Source organism: Buteo buteo, chromosome 4 (assembly GCF_964188355.1).
Source record: "Buteo buteo chromosome 4, bButBut1.hap1.1, whole genome shotgun sequence".
Lineage (NCBI taxonomy): Eukaryota > Metazoa > Chordata > Aves > Accipitriformes > Accipitridae > Buteo > Buteo buteo.
In genome coordinates, this window is record NC_134174.1 from 35,921,597 (window position 1) to 35,940,435 (window position 18,839).

The window sequence follows — 18,839 nt, forward strand, 5'->3', positions numbered from 1 at the left end:
AAAAATTGGAGCATTAGTATGTGAAAGAAACATGTTGCATTTATGTCAAATACTGCTTTTTATATTTTATTAACAAGCAAGCATCCCTGGAACTGGGTCTATATAAAAATACTTCAGTAACCAATCAGAATACAAGGGAGTTATATAAATTTATTTTATGCAACACTGATTAGTTGTGAAAATTCCCACTTTTAATGTTTTAATTTCATCTTTTATTTAAAAAAAATCACTAAAAGGACACAACCCACAAAAATACAATCTGTATCTGCTCTATATTTACAGATAACTGGTCACTATTAAGGCACAGATTTAAAACTAACATTTTTATGTAGCAAGTCAAATATTTGTGCATAATGTAACACTAACAATATGGTACTGTCATATTCCCTTTGTGGAATCAAAATAAGTGAGAAATTTTTCTTCTTCCAGTGTGTTCTTTTTTGTGTGAAGCCCTATTGAAAAATAATGTTCTTAATGGGAAATTCTTCACTTTGGTGTAGATGATATAAGCACTGCTCAGCAGAAGACCACATCAACTTAATACTGTAATAAAATCAGTTTCTGAGTATAGTACTGTCTAGATACATAGCATGTACTTAACTAAAGATAAAAATTCAGGAGTGGAAAGGTTTTTTGATGCTTTTAAGTTTAGGCAAAATAAGCGAGAAGGGGTTGCAGAAAATTCTGTACAAAGTGTTGCTGAATATATATTTCATTAAAAATATTTTATAAAATTAACATGACTGACTACAATTTGATTTGCAAATACTGGTTTTGCAAATGCAAACATTTAAATGACAGCTTATCTGTAAGCACGTAAGTAGTCCATGTGAATGGAACTATCTACATGCTTAGGAGTAAGCACAAGTGTAGTTTTAGAATTAGAAGTTGTGGCTTCCACAAGGATTTTCATGAAGTTGCTCTTGCCTGTGTAACACACATACACACAAATATCTCATAGATATGTGGATACTGACTTTTGGCATTTGAGCACAGTAACTTTGATGTGAACAACTGTGTGCGTACAAGATGCAGTTTTATCCATTCAGATCTGTAATACAATTTTAAAACCAGAGGAAGCTAACTGCTACTTGATCTACAGGGGAAGTCACCGAGTTATACACCATTAAGCAGATATGGCTGAAATGAGTACTGAGCAGTTATTTTTTGCTAACCGCAAGAAGACTTTATATTATTGCTTGATCATCTATGCCCTCAAGTAATAGTTTCTTTAAATTCCCTTTGTGTGTGCAAATTTCTCTATACATCATTTTGTATTCTCACCTTAAAGAATTATCCATGGAAAGTGTCAAAACTATTTCTCACCCATTTTTACATAAAACCCAACTACTGTAAATGTTTTTCTAATGCCTTCTGTTAAGAGCACTTGACAGTGGTTTATGTCCATCTCAAAAGGCTTGTACACTGAACATAAATAATACATTACAGTAGAGGTAATTCACAATATCTCTTATGGGAATGCTTTTCAACAAATTAATGCTTGGAAACTTCATATTGCATTGCAGAAAGAGGCACTTTATGAATTCCTTCAATATATCAGAACCCTTCATAAACCCATAACAAGACATCTGCAAAGACAGAGGAATAACATTGCCAAATTATTTGGACTTTCACAGTATAAGAATGCAATAGTTAGCTCTAGCCACTTATAATATGGACTCTTTCTGTTGAACATAACTTGTTTCAGAAATAGTTCATCTCCAGAGTTTTAAACACTTCTGCAGCTGACAATTACAAATCTAGATTGAACAAAACAGATGCTATTACACCTATTTTATGTAGGTCACTTAATTGCTGCATGCATAGTCATGTAAGTAATATGCGTCATTTATTAAATGGCAACAGTGCTGTCTTGTCAAATTAGATTAGTTGTCTGTTTAATCAAACTGACAACCCAGAGCTCTAGTCTGATGAATGCCTTTCATTCTCTACCATAAATCTGCAGTAGATCAGTTTAATCTGTTACGTATTGTAGGTGTATAGAATCTAAAAATAAAAGTCTGATATAAATAAGTGTCCTTTAGTGGCAGGGTACTAAAAATAGCCCTTTGCTTTGAGACAACCATTAAAAACAGTTTTAGCATAACAGGCAGCAGTTAAATATGATGACTGCAAAGGGTTAATATTGCAAGGTCCATTTTGGTCTTTCATTGCATCTGTAACAGCGAGTGAGTATTATTGCAAGCAGCATTAGACTGCTTCCTAAGAGCATAATAGGACTAGTCCACTACCATGTGGCTTGATTTTGGAACAATCTCTTCGATAACTACTGGGGAGACAGAGAGAGGGAAAAATCTGCCTAAGAACCAGTTTCTAGTACCATTATAGTGAGATGTGACTTAATGCAGGAACACCTGAAAAAAATTTGATTAGTGCCAATATAAAAATTGATATGGAAATGAAAGAGAGAAATATATTTCCACAGGACAAGAAATCAGAACATGTAAAGTGCAGAAAGACCTCAATAATTATTTTAAGCAGTACCAGAAAAATCCATCTTGATAAAACCAAAATCTATGCTCTCTGGCATCCCAGCTCTTCATTCTTCCTTCATTCAACAAAGTAAAAATTCAGTGCATACATTATAGTTATAGGTAATAAAATACTAAACAAAGAACCCTATATTATTATTATCGCAGATTCTGTCCAATCTACACGAGTAAAACATAACCCACATTTGGTGTTTTGAAAGACAACAGACAAAATGTGTTTTCTCTGTTTTTTTGGCACAGTATTGTGCAGACAAAATGCTTTGGTCCTTGACACTCAAACTCCCAAAGTGCAGAGGGTGGTGTCCAGTGAAGGCTGTCCACAGGATTGCCATGTCCATCTTTACATCTGACTTTTTGAGCCACAACTTACTGCTACCAGCGACCGCTAACACTAGCAATGTCCGAATGATACTGACGTGGCAGTCTTCCACTAGCTCCACCTTCCAGGAATGAGGCACGTATGTTTGATGGGTCAAAGAGCTTTCTTCGGTTTTTATTCAGTTCTATAAAGGGCACAGGCACAAATAAATCTCTCATCAGAAATTAATTTTAATATTTTCATTTAAACCAAAACAAAAGTTCTATTTAAACAAAATATTTTAGACAGAACAGCATGAACTGAAAGTGTCTGTGAGGTACTCGTTCAATTTAACAGTTCAACAGGATAGTAAGAGTGCCAAGTTAAGATTCATAGAGGTTGCTTGGGATGCGGGCATCTATTTGGTGCGATTCTTAATTGGCAGGGATACAGTGTGGAGTAGATAGTATTTTGCAATATTGATTTAGATCAAATTGACATAGCTGAAACTTTAAAAAGGTTCTGTTATAATACTCAAAGGCTGCAATCTTCCTGAAGGTACATGCACACAGAATGTGTGGCTGCAGCACAACCATGCAATGTAAACTGAGATGACAGAAAAGCTTATTAGCATCTTGGTAATTTCTCAATGTACAATTTTTGATTTTAAACACAACACTGAAGCAATATTTAATAAGGACTTTTAGGAAAAAAAAGATGCTCACCTCTCATTCCAACATGCACCCTAAACTTGTATTAGCAATTGCTCATCCAAAATGTTTACAAGAATAGAAAAGTGGGGAAAGGAAAAACAAACTCCATGATAGATACAAATCACTGATAGATTGCATAGACTTTCATGACTGCTATTGAACTAAGTACATTGCATTTTTACCCTCTTTATGCCACCATTTTAAATTCATAAAAAACATTCACTAATGGCATCAGTAGAGAAGAGGCAATTGGGACAAAAATGATCTAGTGTTACAATGAAGCATCTGAAGAAAAAACTCTTCCTCTGATACAGATTCATTGCCTAGACAGTGATGACAGAGCACTCCTGTGTAATATGAAATCTCACGCTATTTATTACAATTAGAAAAAAAATCTAGTTAGGCATTATATACTACAACACATTGTAAGGTATTATATTTGGCCTTCATCCTTCTACATGTAGGGTACAAGACAACCTTTTAATTTAAGAGGGCTGGAAAAATTTGAAATGAGTTACATGTTTCTTTTCAAACCTGTACATTTTGCAGAAACGACTGGCCTTGAAAAAAACCACCCCCCTCCCCCAACAAAAAAACCCAAAGAAAACAAACCAAACCCAAAGTCCTGCCCTGCCCTGTCCCGCCCCCCCCCCCCCCAAAAAAAAAAAAAACTAGGCAGTTTTTGCCAGTAGGGTGATTACTCTGCTAATCAATAAAGTGGAGGACTGGGAACCAAAAGCTTGAAAATACCAGTTTCAACCAGTATATAGTGCTGTTCAGACTCTGCAGAGCCTGTAATCCCAGAGCTTCTAGGACCCACAGTTTTAGGGCATAAAACAAAGTTCACAATCTGCTGCGAAACAAACTTTCTACCAAGCTCCAACTTTACAAGGGGACACAAGACTATGCAACTGAAATCTTATTTGATAATGTGAAAACTCTGTAAAGCCTGATTTTAAGCACCTTCTGATGAGGGACAAGTCAATAGGACCTCTGTGGACTAGATTTTTATCAGTCTTTCCAAGATCCTTTGTCAACTACAAGCACACAACTCAGGTGAGAATACAAACAATACTTAAAATCAAATTATAATCTGTGTTATTTACCTGAGATTGCAAGCAGCATTTTCCTTCTGGCACCAAAAGTGGTAATTCCTAACTCTTTCAAATCTTGATCAGTAAGAGTAAGGAATGTCTGCAGATCAATCTAGAGTAAAAAGAAAAAAGAAAGTCATGCAAAACAAGTCTCTCCCCAAAAGTATTAAGCCATAAATGTGGTTCAGGATAGCTTCACTATTTTTTTCCTACAGTTACATGCAAAGAATAGGTTGGCAGAGTAAACAGCAATCATTGCTTTCCAATGGCTTCTTCACACAGTTGCTCAATTTGCTACTCTGCATTTCCAGCAGATAAACTGAAAAGCAAGCAGTTTTAGAAAAGCACAAAAGATCAATTAATCTTATGTATTTCTGACACAGATTTTGAGTATTTACCACAATTGCTACAATGTACTTGGGAACAGCCAGTTATATAAGTCTGTAGATATAGTAGGTGCTCCAGACTATAGCAGGTTAACAGAGGATGACTGCTCAGCTGCTGGTGACACATTTGAGTTAAAGCACTGAGTACTGCATAGCAATCCGAAGTGTGTGCAACCATGAATTGTATTGGGAGCAAAAACCCCACAAACATTCACAGAAATGTTGTGGAAAACTGTTTAGTTTTCACTCTGGCCAAACTACTTGGCTCACCTCACACCTCATCAGCAACTCTTAGAGGTAAGAAAAAACAAAACAAAAACCCACCTGTCAAACAAAAGCCACCTTTAGTGTTAGAAACCAACACAGCCATCTCTCCTTTTTAGGAGAGTGGCCAAGATAATAGGAAAGGATTAATGACTGGATAATATGGGTATTATGGAACATGCAGGGGAGTACAGAGGAGATAAACCAAAGGAACTGTACACAGAATTAATTGAGGCAGAGCTGGATTTATTCCTTCAGACTGAGGATTGAGACCTTGCCACTTGTTGCAGGCAAACCCAGGCTGGTTTCTATCCCACACCTGCCAGTGCTTTGCAGTCCAAAAAGTTCATTAGCTCAGGTGCAGCCAGTTCCTGCACAGAAATAAAATCCCCCCCACAGCACTTAAGCAGCACAATTAGAGAGAAATGCTGGCAGGAAACACACCAGATCCAGCTGACCCCAGGCTGAAAGAGCAGCAATACACCTCAGTGGACTCAGGACGATGCTGTGAGTGCATATACGTGAGTGACTTAGTGCACAGGAGAAGGTACAAATTTGCCTCATGTCTACCCTTGGAATAGTGTAGCACACACTTGAATGTGCCCCTGGTGTAAGCAGTTTTCCTCTCGTGGAAGCAAATCTGAAGTGAAATATTGGCATACCAGAACAACTCATGCAAAATGAATGGAAGGTCCTATTGGAGTTTGTTCTTCATGAACTCGTACACAGTTCTCAATGACAGCAATCTGCAAAACTCCACTTTGTGTGGTCTCTTAGGAGAAAACATGCAGGTGCAAATCTGAGACCAGCAACTGGTGCAGACCCACTGCTGATAAAGGTGCAGAAGTGGACATCTGGCCCCTGAACACAGGAAGATGCCAAATCCAGCTGCGGTCCTTCCCCTGTACCACATGAGATACTGACACAACCCACAGGGACATCTGTTTTGTTCCCTAATACACCTAATTCCAGCAGTGTGACACATACAGCTTCCCACATACAACAACAGTGCTTTCAGGACAAACTCAGAGGCTCTATGTCTAAGCCAGTAAGTCTTGCAGCTGGGCTCACTGCACTTTTGTGACACAGTTAAATTTGTCACCAGAATAATCTATCTGCAGATAACTGAGTTGGCTGTACCTATGTAGTATTCTACAAATAGGAAACACTACCACTTGGATTAAACTGAGATTAGTTGGTGCGGAGGTGGAAAGCTCACACAGATGACTGACCATATCTTCCTGACGCAAGTGGATCAAAGGAAGTCAAGTGGCACACAGGGGAAGAGGCAAGGGATGAATATGTGACCCCAACACCAGCCAAGACAAAACATTACTGCTGAATGCAGACTGGATTTCCATAACCTACATGTGAAGCTGACCAAAAGCTATTAAATTCTAGTTAGCACCCTAGTTTACAAGTAGGAGACAAGGTTTAAACTTCCTTGAATGAAAATGAAAAAAAACCCAAACAAACAAAACCACCAAACCTAGTTTAACTCTTTATTAAGTCTAAATCAAAGGTGCAGGACAAAATAGTACTTGTGTCCAGTCTGGCTGTCTGGAAATTGAAAGACATATGATACAGTTTTGACAGAACAGCTCATGAAAATCCTGTCACAAAGTGAGACTTCTTAGTGGCTTTGGTCAAGAGACAGAACAACTATTGCTGGAAAACATGTCACAAACACAAAGGTGTCTTTCAAAGGAACACTAACCTCTTGCTGTTGGAATACATCTGTGTATTTGCCCAAACCAAGTTTGCTGAACAGCTCGGGCAGATCAGATCCCTTAAACAAACTGTTCAGGTTACAGCCATTGCTTCCTGTCAGCGAGGAAATGCAGTCCATGTAATTACTGCTACTGAGATAGTGTTCAGCTGAAAGGGAAGAAGTGCACTTTAGTCAAACCACAGAAGTGCACAATTTTCTGTCATATCAACACTGTATTCAATTAGATCATTAAATTAATAAGATCTTTACATCTTTATTATTCAGCAAAAAAAGCTTCTCAGTGGTCTGAGAGAACGAACAACATAAAGCAAATTTTTTGTTAATTAAGTTCCAGTGTTTGGTTTCTATAGAAAGATATTTGGGTAAATCTTTTAGGCAATACTATCACCTTATGTGAACTGTCACATAGATACAAGTCAGGAACTCATATGGGGGAAGAGCTGAAAGACCCCATTGCTTTTCCTCCTTTTAAGCCCTCTCCTCTCTTCTTCAGTGAATATTTTGGAAAACATCATTGCACACAAATGTAACCAGCCCTTTTGGTCTGGATGGGGAGAAAACCATGCTGGAGTGATTCCTTGTAAAGGAACTACATAGTAGCCACATGACTTGGCTGTTATTTTAGTACAATACAGACAAAAAATAAATGCAATAGTTTTATAAAAGACTAAAATTGGAAGTACACTCCCTATGCAATTCTAAATTGCATTCCTAGAAGGTGTATCTTTAAAAAACGTTTCCAGGGTGAGGTTCTTCAAAAACCCAAGAAAACTGATTTAGCAGTACAATCCCCTTCCTCTGTGTTTGCATACTGATAGTATGTAATCACAGAGTTCATAATTATTTTTCCTCATGCTGCTTAAGAAAAGGATAGCTCCCAGGGAGTGCATCAAGCATTTGTGTAGAGATGGGGCCGCTGTGAGTGCTTCCTCCCTTATTACAGACACAGAAAGGAGTAACAGTGAATGCATAGGAAGCTTGCAGGAGGTAAAGGATACTTTCCCAGGTGAGTAATATTAAGATTGCCCCAGAGACTTCTGCTATGGCCTCCACCACAGAATGCCAATAGGATGTGAAAACCACCACTTTTCACAACTGGCTATGCTACATTTCTTATTTTCTGGGCACAAACTAGTTAGAAGCATTTGGGGTTGGATTTACAGAGTTTGGAGAAATTCTATCAACCTCAGCTCCATTTTGGAAAAGAGTTTTAAAATACAGTAAACCATTCAATGTTGAAAATGTGAACATTAAGTTTGACAAGTGAAGCAATAACTAAGTTAATTTCTAGACTTTAAAAGGTGGCGCCTCAACTGCTTCACTATCAGAGTAAGATAATACTAAAAATAACCAAACAAATTCACGATCCCATGCGCAGGGCAGATGATGCAAGGTCATGTATTGAAAACTGAATATTAAGAAACACTTCTTACTCCTGCAGTCAGGAAGCATTACCCCCAAAAAGCAAAGAAAAAAATTCAACACTATTATGCAACTGTGTCAATGAAGACTTACATTTTAGTACTCCAGTACATATACATTAAGGTAAATACATTTGTCCAGCCACCTCGTAGCTATTTCTTTTCTCCCTCCTCCACACATTTCATTCTCTGGGAAAGCTACAGCTGCTATAGAACAGTTTCCCCCACTGCCAATGTATTCATGTTTCTAAGTGTTTTCTAATGCATATGTATATTTTGATTAACCTAGAGCTTCCTTTTTTTGCCCAATTAACTTGGAAACATGAATGGCTTCATTTCAAAGATAAACTTTTAATCTCTTTCGTTCTGCAAGTACGTAGAATATGGTATGCAGCCATTCACAGCTGAACTAATATGCTTTTTAAAATCATGAATAATTACAAGTATACCAACCATGAATATTTTCTCTAATTGAAGCTATCCTTTCTTAGGATGTCCAGCTTTTACTATCCGTGTACTTTCCAGTTAATCTGGGATTTAAATTTTATTTATAAGAAAAATGCAACAAAATAGTATAAATAGCCACAGTAGTTATTTCCCCATAATGCAGTTAGTTAGCATGGACCAGTATTCTCTATGTCCATTTTTTCCACTCTTTCAGAAAGGCATCTATTTAAGTTATTAAAAAAAAGGAAATTAAGTTTCAAAGAGTTCAGCTTAAGTAAAATTTTAATTTGTAAGTTTCAAACATTGTTTAAAAGTAATTACAAAATTTACAGCCTGTATCCACAGAAAACCAGTGTTTAAAATCATGTGCTAGGCCATGCCAAACATACAGGTAGTCTTCTTTTATCACCATAAAGAGAATCTGCTTTAAAATTCAGTATCAGCACAGATTATGACTTCTCCACCAGTGAGCAAATAGCCCAATAGGGACCTGGCTGTTGTTGTTGCATCAACAACAGAGCAGAGCGATGGTGGTCTAGAAATAAGCTTTTATTAGGTCTGTTTTCAGTACACCTTGAAAAACCCCTTCCAAGACAGCAAAGAGCTTTCAGCAAGAATGTCTTAGGTTTAAAACACTTCCTTAAAAGTGTTTTGGACCATTATTCATATATCATGTTACACAATCTTTCATAAGTTTTCACTTTTTAATTTGTAGAAAGGTGTTGGTAATTTAAATCCCTAGTGATGTCAGGAAACATTTATATTAGGATAAATATTCATTGATATCAATACGATTTTTTTTTTTAAAATCGGATCTTAAGAAATTATTAACCTGATTTATTTTGTTTCCGTTTGGGGCTGCCAATTGAGGAGACAAATTCATTATGACCTGTGGGTCCAAGCCCATTACGATCTCTCCAGTTATCAGATTCACTGCCACTTCCCAGGTGCTCCCGACTGTTGGACCGTGAGAGAGACATCGATGAACCCTGCAAATCACAAAAAGGAAATTTGGGCAGAAAACAGAAGTTTCGTTGTGACTCAGATGTTTTCTTTGAAGCAGCTCAGTTAAAAACAAACAGCTTTTAATGCTTGCAAACATTCTTTTGGCAGTTGATCAATAGTCAAATAATTGCAAACCGGACACAAAAACAGCAGGTGTGCCTAAAACACATGCAGTTTACAGATTTTAAGCAGAAGTTATTTAAAGATGTTGCTTCAAAATAAATTACTCAGTATTTCCAAGTTTGTTTCCAAAATGTTCCATGGTATCAAATTCCCATAAAAATTCTAGACAAAGTAGTCTGTCTACTACATCCCTTCACGGGGAAGAGAACATAACAGAACATCTATCTGAAGATAAGTGGATCAAGTACGCAGTACTTGACAATAATAATGTATACAATACAACAACAATTCTGCAATGGTTTGTGAATTTGCAGATTTAATTATTTTTTTTTTTAAAGGAGATTTTCATATTCCTGTAAAATATTAATTATCAACTCTCATCACTGTGGGTCAGAATGTTCCAAAATAAGGCAACAGTATTCCCTGAAAGCAACAGTTAACTACAGAATTGGGTGGGGATATATCCCCCAAAAATGGGACATTATTGATACCACAAACTTACATGAACTAAAAATTGTGGAACCGAATGAACAATTTAATTCTATACACTTGCATCAAATTCCAGGTGAAAAGCGTAACATAGGAGGCAGCAATCTTTTCTGCTATGCAGGAAAATTGAGACCACTGAAGAAAAAAGGCAAAAGCTCCTCGTCACTGGCAAAATTGGGAAGGTGTGAGCTATGGTTAGTATGACTCAAGAAACGAAGAAAGGCAGAAATTGACTTCAAGTCTTACAGAAGAGCAAAAAGAGACAGGGCCTCTACATTATGTTAGATCACAGTGATGGCTAAGAGTTGTGAAGTAAAAAACAGATGTCGTCCAATATTTCTGGAAAACTGAATGCACAGTAAGCTATCACAGTGAACATTAAATACGTTTGGTGAGCTTATTTTACAAATTAACTTCCCAAACATTAGACTAGAATACCAATACTACATTTCAGCACATGACTCTCAAACGTGCACATGTATGGATTAAGTGGGGTGGTACTGCCTCTAATACAAATGACGTTGAAAACTGCTAAATAGAAGAAGGACACAAGCAATCCAAGGTTTTTAGCTTCCGCAAGTGTTTCCACAATAGCTCATAACAAACAATGGAAACTGGAGTCCTAACATGCTATCATTTCACTGGAGAGAGCTAAGCCTGTGGTTTGCACATGGGTAGACTCCAAGTGACTAAGGTACCGTTTTCTTGGTTAGAATGACATGTCTGCTTAGAGACTTTTAGCAGTGCATCACGGTCTGGGAGAAAACCCCACCGCACCTCAATCAGTATAGGGAAGTATGTTAAAAAAATGTCACAGATTTTAGTTGTAGCTTTTTCTCTCCCCCTAGTTACTACTACAAGCTCATCACGTGAATCCAAACCTGTTATATGTAGTTGAATGACAGCACACATGTCAAGTGGGGAACACCAAGGCACATTTTTACCATGGTTGGATATTTCTTTTGCATTAAAAGATAGGTATAGCCTAGAGAAAAGCTGTATGAAGTCCCAGTCCTGTAGAAACATACCATTTACATTTTATTTAAGTAGGACAGGAATAAACAAAAAGGTGTCTCTGTGGAAGTTGTGGAAAATTACAGCAAGGAAACACACTAAAAAGCAACTTCAGAATGCCTTTAAAAAGAAAGGAACAAAAGTTCCCTGCAAGATTCCCGTGGTGGGACTCTGAAGAGACTTGCTGGACCCTGTGGCTGCCTTCTCCCTAGGAAATTTCTGGGCCCAATGAATAGTGTAAATAGAGAAAGCTCTTCCAGTTCTACAGCTTTGTCAACAGAAGATAAGATGAACTGCAGCCATTTCTTAGTCTAATGTTCTGCTCCACCATGCAGTGATTCACATTATCTAGTTTATCTGTTATATACACATTGTTTTAATAAGTTACAAAATTTCTACCACTCATCTACAACTATTGAGATATTTGGTCCCACAAGTTGTTTTAAGTTTCTTGAAACAAATATGTTTTCAGGAGCAGACTTCTATAAAGCGAGAGTAAGATTTATAAAGCAGATATAATTTTGTGTGTTTGGCTGAATGTATTCCATATGCCTTAATATTTACGTAAGAAACATTTTTCACCATAAAAAAAGTATTTAGAACCCTAAGATGAAAGCTAAAAATCTTATCTGCAAGACTTCTTTTTACAAGTTACAGGCATTTCTCCAGAGAAACAACTGTATCATTGGCTAGAAATAAGCTTCCCTTACAGTATATTTTTTTATACCTCATAAGTAGTTGTCATAGATGGCTTGTACGATACGTGATTTGCTCTTCTTAGTTCCTTGATAGTTTCTGCAGGCATAGATTTAGAGAACCCCAAACCACTCCATGTATTCGTTGGAGTTCTCACTTCCGTTACAACTGGCTTCTTTAACATAGCTGAAAAAACACAGAGACAAATTAGTAAATCTCAACATTAGTAAAGGTACTGAGCTGATAATCCTGAAGTCACGTATGCTAACAGACTTCAACCCACTAAATGGTAAATTCTAAACACCTCCACTTGCTACACAGCTTGAATCCTACCCTTAAGGCAATTTAGTCTGTCTGAAGATAGTTAAAGCCTCTAGGGCTGCAAGGAAGACAAAAGAATATCTGTTTCAAAAAGAGGGGTTTCTGGTTTTCTTTTGGTGTGGGGGTACTTGTTTTCTTTTTAAACAGGGTCAAAGATATGGTGAAGGCCCTTATCAATTTTGTAACTTAATTTATCCCTCAAATAAGGGGCAACTTTGTCAATATGACAAATATCTTAAACTTTAATTTGCATCCAAATAAAAATCAAGTATTACAGCTATGAGGTCTCAGAAAACAACATGAATCATTTGCATATGAATATACTCACACAGAAAGCACTCCATCTGCAAATTGTTTATACTGTATTTTATACTATGTTGGTATTAAGAAAATTTTGGAACATTAGAACTAATATACAAAAGTTTCACTATCAGCTTTAGATTTGATAAAAAAACAAATTACAAAACTGAAGCTTCAGTAAATTCTTTCAGCTGTGTACTAACAAACTTTTAGAAGTCACTGTTTATCCACATACCTTTGGTTGCTAGTAGCTTCTTCTGTTCATAGTCAAATGCCTAAAAATTAAACATGCAGAAGACAGCTTTATTGCCATTCTAACTAAAAGTCATTCCAGTACTCAGCTCTTTGTAAAAACAGAGGTTTTGGAAATGGCCAGTGAATACACCTAGGAGAAACCTGAAGTACTGCACAATAAGCTGACAGTAGTCCAGTTAGAGCCTTAGTTACTTAAAGTGTTCACCCAAACGTAGATAACAAAGATTTTAAATAACTGATATCCATTTGAGTGAGGCTGCAGCAGTATTTACAAACTGTCTAGGCAGAATTTTATTTTTTTTAATAAGACACTTTTCAAGCATAATTTCTCTTCCTTAATCATCTGTTCTTAGCATTTACAACATTACTCAACAGTACAAAAAAGATAACATACATCTTACGACAGCAAATCTAGGAACCATAGTTACTTTTAATAATCTTTCAAGTTTAGTTCTTCTCCATGCACTCATCTTCTGAAATGAAAAGAACTGAAGTTTTGAGAGAATTAAAAAAACCCCTTGTATTTATTTGCACTACCTATGACAATGGAAGATTTGAAGTCTAAATAGCCCTGGTTAAGTTACACTTCTTTGAATTACAGATCAGGAAGTTTAAGCACACACTGAACTACAAAAATGCAGTATTTAGCCTGAAGCATTAAATTCATTACTTGAAATAACTAGAGGAATAACTAAGGAAAAGGCCTGCAAAACACTAACCTTAATCTTGTTCCACTACTCCATGCAGTCTAGCAATGCCCACACACTGTTAGGTCTATACTGAAAACTACTCTGTTAGGAAATGCTTGACAAACAATCAAAGGGGTCTCTCTCTTTGGGGAGATTTGCAATAACATGGAAGTAGTTTATAGTATAGTAGTAGGCTGTAGTTAACCAAGTAGGAGCAGTACAAGAAAAAAAAAAAAGGAGTAAATATACAGATCCATAATTGTAAAGCGAAACCAGTGTAGTTACTCCAGTAAATCCCCCTGCGTATGAACCTGAAGCTTTAGAAAAAAATTGTTGACACCGCTTATGAAAACTTGTAAAATGTCTTTTGTAGATGTAATTCTCTCAAAGCAACGATATTTTTTTATTTTTTACACACAAATGATGCTTGTGTAGACTAATATAGCCATCCAATTTATTCTGTACTTAAATTTTTCTTATTCAACAGAAGCATAAGGGCTCTTTTGTCTTCAAAACTTTTAGCTGACAATCCACTGCAGATGAAAGAGTTAACAACTCTGCTGGGAAATGCTTTTACTGAAACAGTAATGGCAAGTCAGTCTAGTAATCAGTCACCTTTGCATTCCATGGTAATTTCACTTTGCAATTATCAAGTTCTGTGCTAGATTTGGGTTTATTCAGGGAAACGTACCTGCATATTTACATATGATGGCTGTGGAGCTAGACGTGCTCTTTCAGAGTTCTGCTGGGCAGCTGCGGCTCGCTCTGCTGCCCGTTCACTTCCAGGAGCCTTTTTATCAGCCATAGGACTTTCAGAAGCACTTAGCTCTGCATCTGAGAGCAGTCTCTCTGCGGTACTGCGGGAGCAAAGTCAGTATTAACTCCGGTCTTCTTTTTCACAAGCAGTGAACATTCAATGCAATTTTGATAATTGAGCTTTATCCTGAGAAATTTGGCAGCAAAATTCAAGAAATGCCAGCACACAAACATCTCTGTGTTTTAAGCAACATTTCAGAAATCTCGGCTTTCCTTTACCTGTTTCTCCGCCAGCGAGACAAAGCATGTATTGCTGCTTCCTATATTATCAAGTATGAGGCACAGCTTATAGATTCAGATTTCAGCTGTCTGGTACCTGGAACTAGCCCATGCAATCCCTATACAGTGTGACTTCATACCATTTAGCCTTTCTCAGGCCAGCTGTTCAGCATTTCTAACAGACTGATAGTAGCAGGATAAAGAGAAGCATAACGGGACTACGAAAATTAACATGGGCCCCACTTGCTTTTAAAGCTTCAATAATTTCAGTCCTACATGCCAAAGCATCTCTTAATGTAAACTTTTCTTTCTAAAAATCGGCCACATTTTATGCCTACTCTAGAACAGTATAAAATCTTACTTCAAAGCAAAGTGATCATGTTTTAGGTGCTTTAAGACTACCCCAGAAAAATGCCCTAAGGGAACTGTGAGCACTATATTTTCAGCAAAAAAGAACAAGACGTACAAACAACTGACTGACAAACAACTGAGTCTGGTTAGCAGGAATCCCTGGATTTCAAAACTCTGAAAGAAGAATTAATGAAATTCATATCATAGCTTTTACAGTGTAAATAAATGAGGCAAGGGAAAATATGCATCTCAAAAGAGTGATGATAAACAGTTCCCAAAAGAAATAGTGAAAACACTACTTAAAGTAGATTGGACAAAACATTGCGTTAAGCACAAAAGCTGTGTTGCCAAGACATATTATGACTCAAAAGAGTCTTTCCCACTGCTGGCTCATTAAAAACAAACAACCAAACAAAAAAAGATTATTGAGACAAGTGTTTGAGAACATGCTGTTATGCCCTGAATATCGTTTTTCTAAGAAAACAGCCTCAGGTAGACACAAAAGGCAAAAGGCTGTCAATACGGAATTGTTCTCAAAGCAATCAATAAAAAAAGGAAAGTGCAAAAATGCATCCTTTAGAAATAAGTATTGAAAATTCCTCTGAAAAACATCCCCACTTTTGTGGGAGAGGAAAGGCATTTATTTTTTTCAAAACAAAGAAAAATACTTAGGGTATACAAAAAGCATTCAAAGTTTGCAATTATCAGACAAACTGAGGGGTATATTAATGCCCAATGTGATTAAAAATCAAGCCCAATTTAAATCAGTTTTTTGAGTATCTTATGACTGAACCACCCCTTCTACCTACAAAAACATGTTCAGTATTTTTGCATTGCTAAAGTTCCATTAATCTGTATTTGTACATTTAACTTACTGCAAGTGAGAGTTTTTGGTGCCTTGAAGTAATTCAACCGTTTGTCTCTTAGCACAGGCCTGTTTGGAAGAGCTCATCATCTGCTTCAGATCACTGGTATTTGCTGAATGGGATGGACTTCTTGGCATGCCCACTTCTACAAAAGCATCATTGCAACCTACAAGACCAATAAAGAGAAGAGTTAAACAAAAACCTTCTTATGTTCTAATGAACTTACTGAAGGAATGACAACTATAGAATAAAACCTGCTCTTCCTCCTTGCAGAATTATTGTAGTCTTCAGGGATAATAACTTGGGCAAGGTTAAGAAATCAGAAATGTAAGTTCAAATGCACAAAAAAGGTGTTAGTATTCACATATATTATAGACACGCTAAGTATTTCCTTTTTTTAAAGACTTATTTTCAGTAATATTAGTTAATATTAAATCTGAAGACTGACAATCAGAAGTCACTAAGTATTTCGAACAAATTTGATTTTATATCCAGTTTTAATAAACCTTGCCAGGTGCTCAGATAACTTTCACTGGACTAAGAACTCCTCGCTTAATGTTCAAATATCTTTAGAATGTGTTTTTACAAATATTTATCACCTTAATTGGGCAATGCACCTTTTATTCAAATCAGTATTTCAAACGACCACAACCCTTAATAAAAGAGCATCTCCTTGTTGATCAGTATTTCCAAGTGAAAACAAGGCCTATACACATATTTGCTCAAGTTTGAAGTGGAACTGGCTCTCCCTCCCTCCAAGAATGATGGGAACAGTGCATTACTTGCTTTAGCTTCTAAAAGGCAGTGTATTTGAAATGCTGTTATAAAACATGCAAATAAATTCTGTTTGCCAGTGTCATCTAGGTTTGATCTACACATAATTTTCCGCAATAACTTTCTCAAAGGCATTAATTCTTTCCTTTCATTAAAAGCAAAAATACAACATCGTTTAAACCAGTAGAGATTGTTTTAAGCAATGAAGTTAATCTGCTGTAAAACATACTAAAACTTTCATCGGTTATTTCCTTCTGCTCTTAGGGAATAAATAAAATTGTACAAGTGCATTTGTGTTGACTTAAGGTGTTTCTATCAACAGTACAGCTCATACTGCAACTTCTATTTACTTTCTTTTACAATGAATCTGGGAGATCCAGCGATATTTTCCTTCAGCATGGCTGCAAAACAAATGCACAGGCAATACATTAACTTTTTTGTTTCATGAATGTTACATAGACTGCACAAACACTACCGAAGAAAAGAATAAAATGCCAAAATCTTACCTTCTGCACTATTTGACTTGGCAGCTACTTGTTCTGAGGCACCATGACTACTTGTTTGTCTTACTGGATCACTGTGGTTGGTGCTTAATACATTTTCTCCTAGCGATGTGGCAGACAGTGCAGCATACTTGATATTTGAGGTCTGTAATGATTGTCAAAAATCACTGAAGTGATTGTTAAGCTCAAGGAAATATTGAAAGAATTTCCCTTTTCTATCTGTGCAGGACAACAAGAAATTAATTCCTGATATAGAAGAACAATATGTTTGAATGTTCCATTTTTCAATCGTTAAGTCATATTTTGAAAACACCACTGCTCCATTTCTAAACTTAGCAGCTTTAAGAATCTACTAATACAGCTAGTTTTCTCTTTCAGCTTTTCTTAGTAGAGATCTATTACAAACAGATCTGGTTCTCCAGAGATAATATCACTTACCTTCACATGACCATTTAAAGAAGATGAGCCTTTTTTACTCTCTGATTGCATGCCATTAACGTGGACTTCTACAGGAGTCAAGCCTGGTGGTGGAGATGGAGTGTTTTGACTATAATTAGGTACTCCAGACAAGAGAATACTAGTTAAGGTTGCTTGGGCAGTAGATGGTATCATTAGGTGTGGAATAGCAGAAAAACCTGTAACAAAATTTGGTCATGTTCTGATTATTTTTCTCATTTAGCTTTCTCAGGCATCATAGTACTTTATTTAAAAATCTATCTTTATGTAGCTTTGTTATATCACTAAATAAGTTTCCATTATAATTGCATGCCAAAACTGTAATGCTTTATCTAACCATTACTGTGTAAGTTAACATCGTTTTCTATATAAAACAGATGAAAACATTGCATGTGACAGCATGTCATAAGTTTATATTAAGTTATAACCTTAAATTTGAGTATTTATTTATCTGTGTTAAGATAAATTTAAGAATTACGGTTCTAAAGAATGAATGATTCCAGACTGTTCAATTGTCATTCTGCTGAATTAGTGTTGCACAGTTCATTTAATTCACATTTAACTTCTACCAACCTGTGGCATTTGTGTTAGCAAGAGAAGTTGCCCATAACGTGGGACTAGGCGTGCCTGAACTTGGACTCTGCAAGGGACTCACAGAGCTATTAAGGGCATTCAACAGAGAGTTTGGAGCAGTTGAGGTGTTGACTGACAGGGCTGTTGGACCTAAAAGGCCTGCAAAAAATTATGCAAGTGGATATTTAGCTAAGACTTACAGAAAAACATTTTTCACAAAAGTACCAATTAGAAACAAACAAAACCCCACTAAATTGCACCAGCATGTAATTTTACAAACAAATTTTAGCCCTACCATCCCTTTGTATCTCCTCTGCTGCTTCTGTCAGTTTGTTTCAAAGAATCATCACTTAGAAACAAGAAAGCAACTGCACTACACAACCTTACTTTCATTTCAGTCAATAACCTTTTCCTCAGAAGCTTGTATGAACGAACCACTACTTCCACAGTAAGAACTCTTCAATTCCATTTTGCATCTTCAATACTGACTGCAAGTCATCCCCCAAATGCATTCCCTCAAA

The 18,839-nt window shown here is 36.5% G+C and overlaps 1 protein-coding gene across 4 annotated transcripts in view; it reads right to left on the minus strand.

The window, feature by feature from the left end:
* Nucleotides 1-21: 21 nt before the first annotated feature.
* BICC1 (BicC family RNA binding protein 1) overlaps nt 22-18,839 on the minus strand; it is a 114,990-nt gene continuing 96,172 nt past the window's right edge. For 3 of the 4 annotated variants that reach the window (XM_075025518.1, XM_075025519.1, XM_075025520.1), the window contains 12 exons: nt 18,319-18,477; nt 17,728-17,924; nt 17,293-17,434; nt 17,137-17,187; nt 16,022-16,178; nt 14,452-14,617; nt 13,052-13,091; nt 12,227-12,381; nt 9,701-9,857; nt 6,986-7,146; nt 4,631-4,730; nt 22-3,016 (listed from right to left, as the gene is read on the minus strand). In XM_075025518.1, coding sequence (XP_074881619.1) covers nt 2,886-3,016; nt 4,631-4,730; nt 6,986-7,146; nt 9,701-9,857; nt 12,227-12,381; nt 13,052-13,091; nt 14,452-14,617; nt 16,022-16,178; nt 17,137-17,187; nt 17,293-17,434; nt 17,728-17,924; nt 18,319-18,477 — 1,616 coding nt within the window. In that variant the 3' untranslated portion in view covers nt 22-2,885. The remainder of the gene's footprint in view (nt 3,017-4,630; nt 4,731-6,985; nt 7,147-9,700; nt 9,858-12,226; nt 12,382-13,051; nt 13,092-14,451; nt 14,618-16,021; nt 16,179-17,136; nt 17,188-17,292; nt 17,435-17,727; nt 17,925-18,318; nt 18,478-18,839) is intronic. The other variant, XM_075025517.1, reaches the window with a different exon arrangement.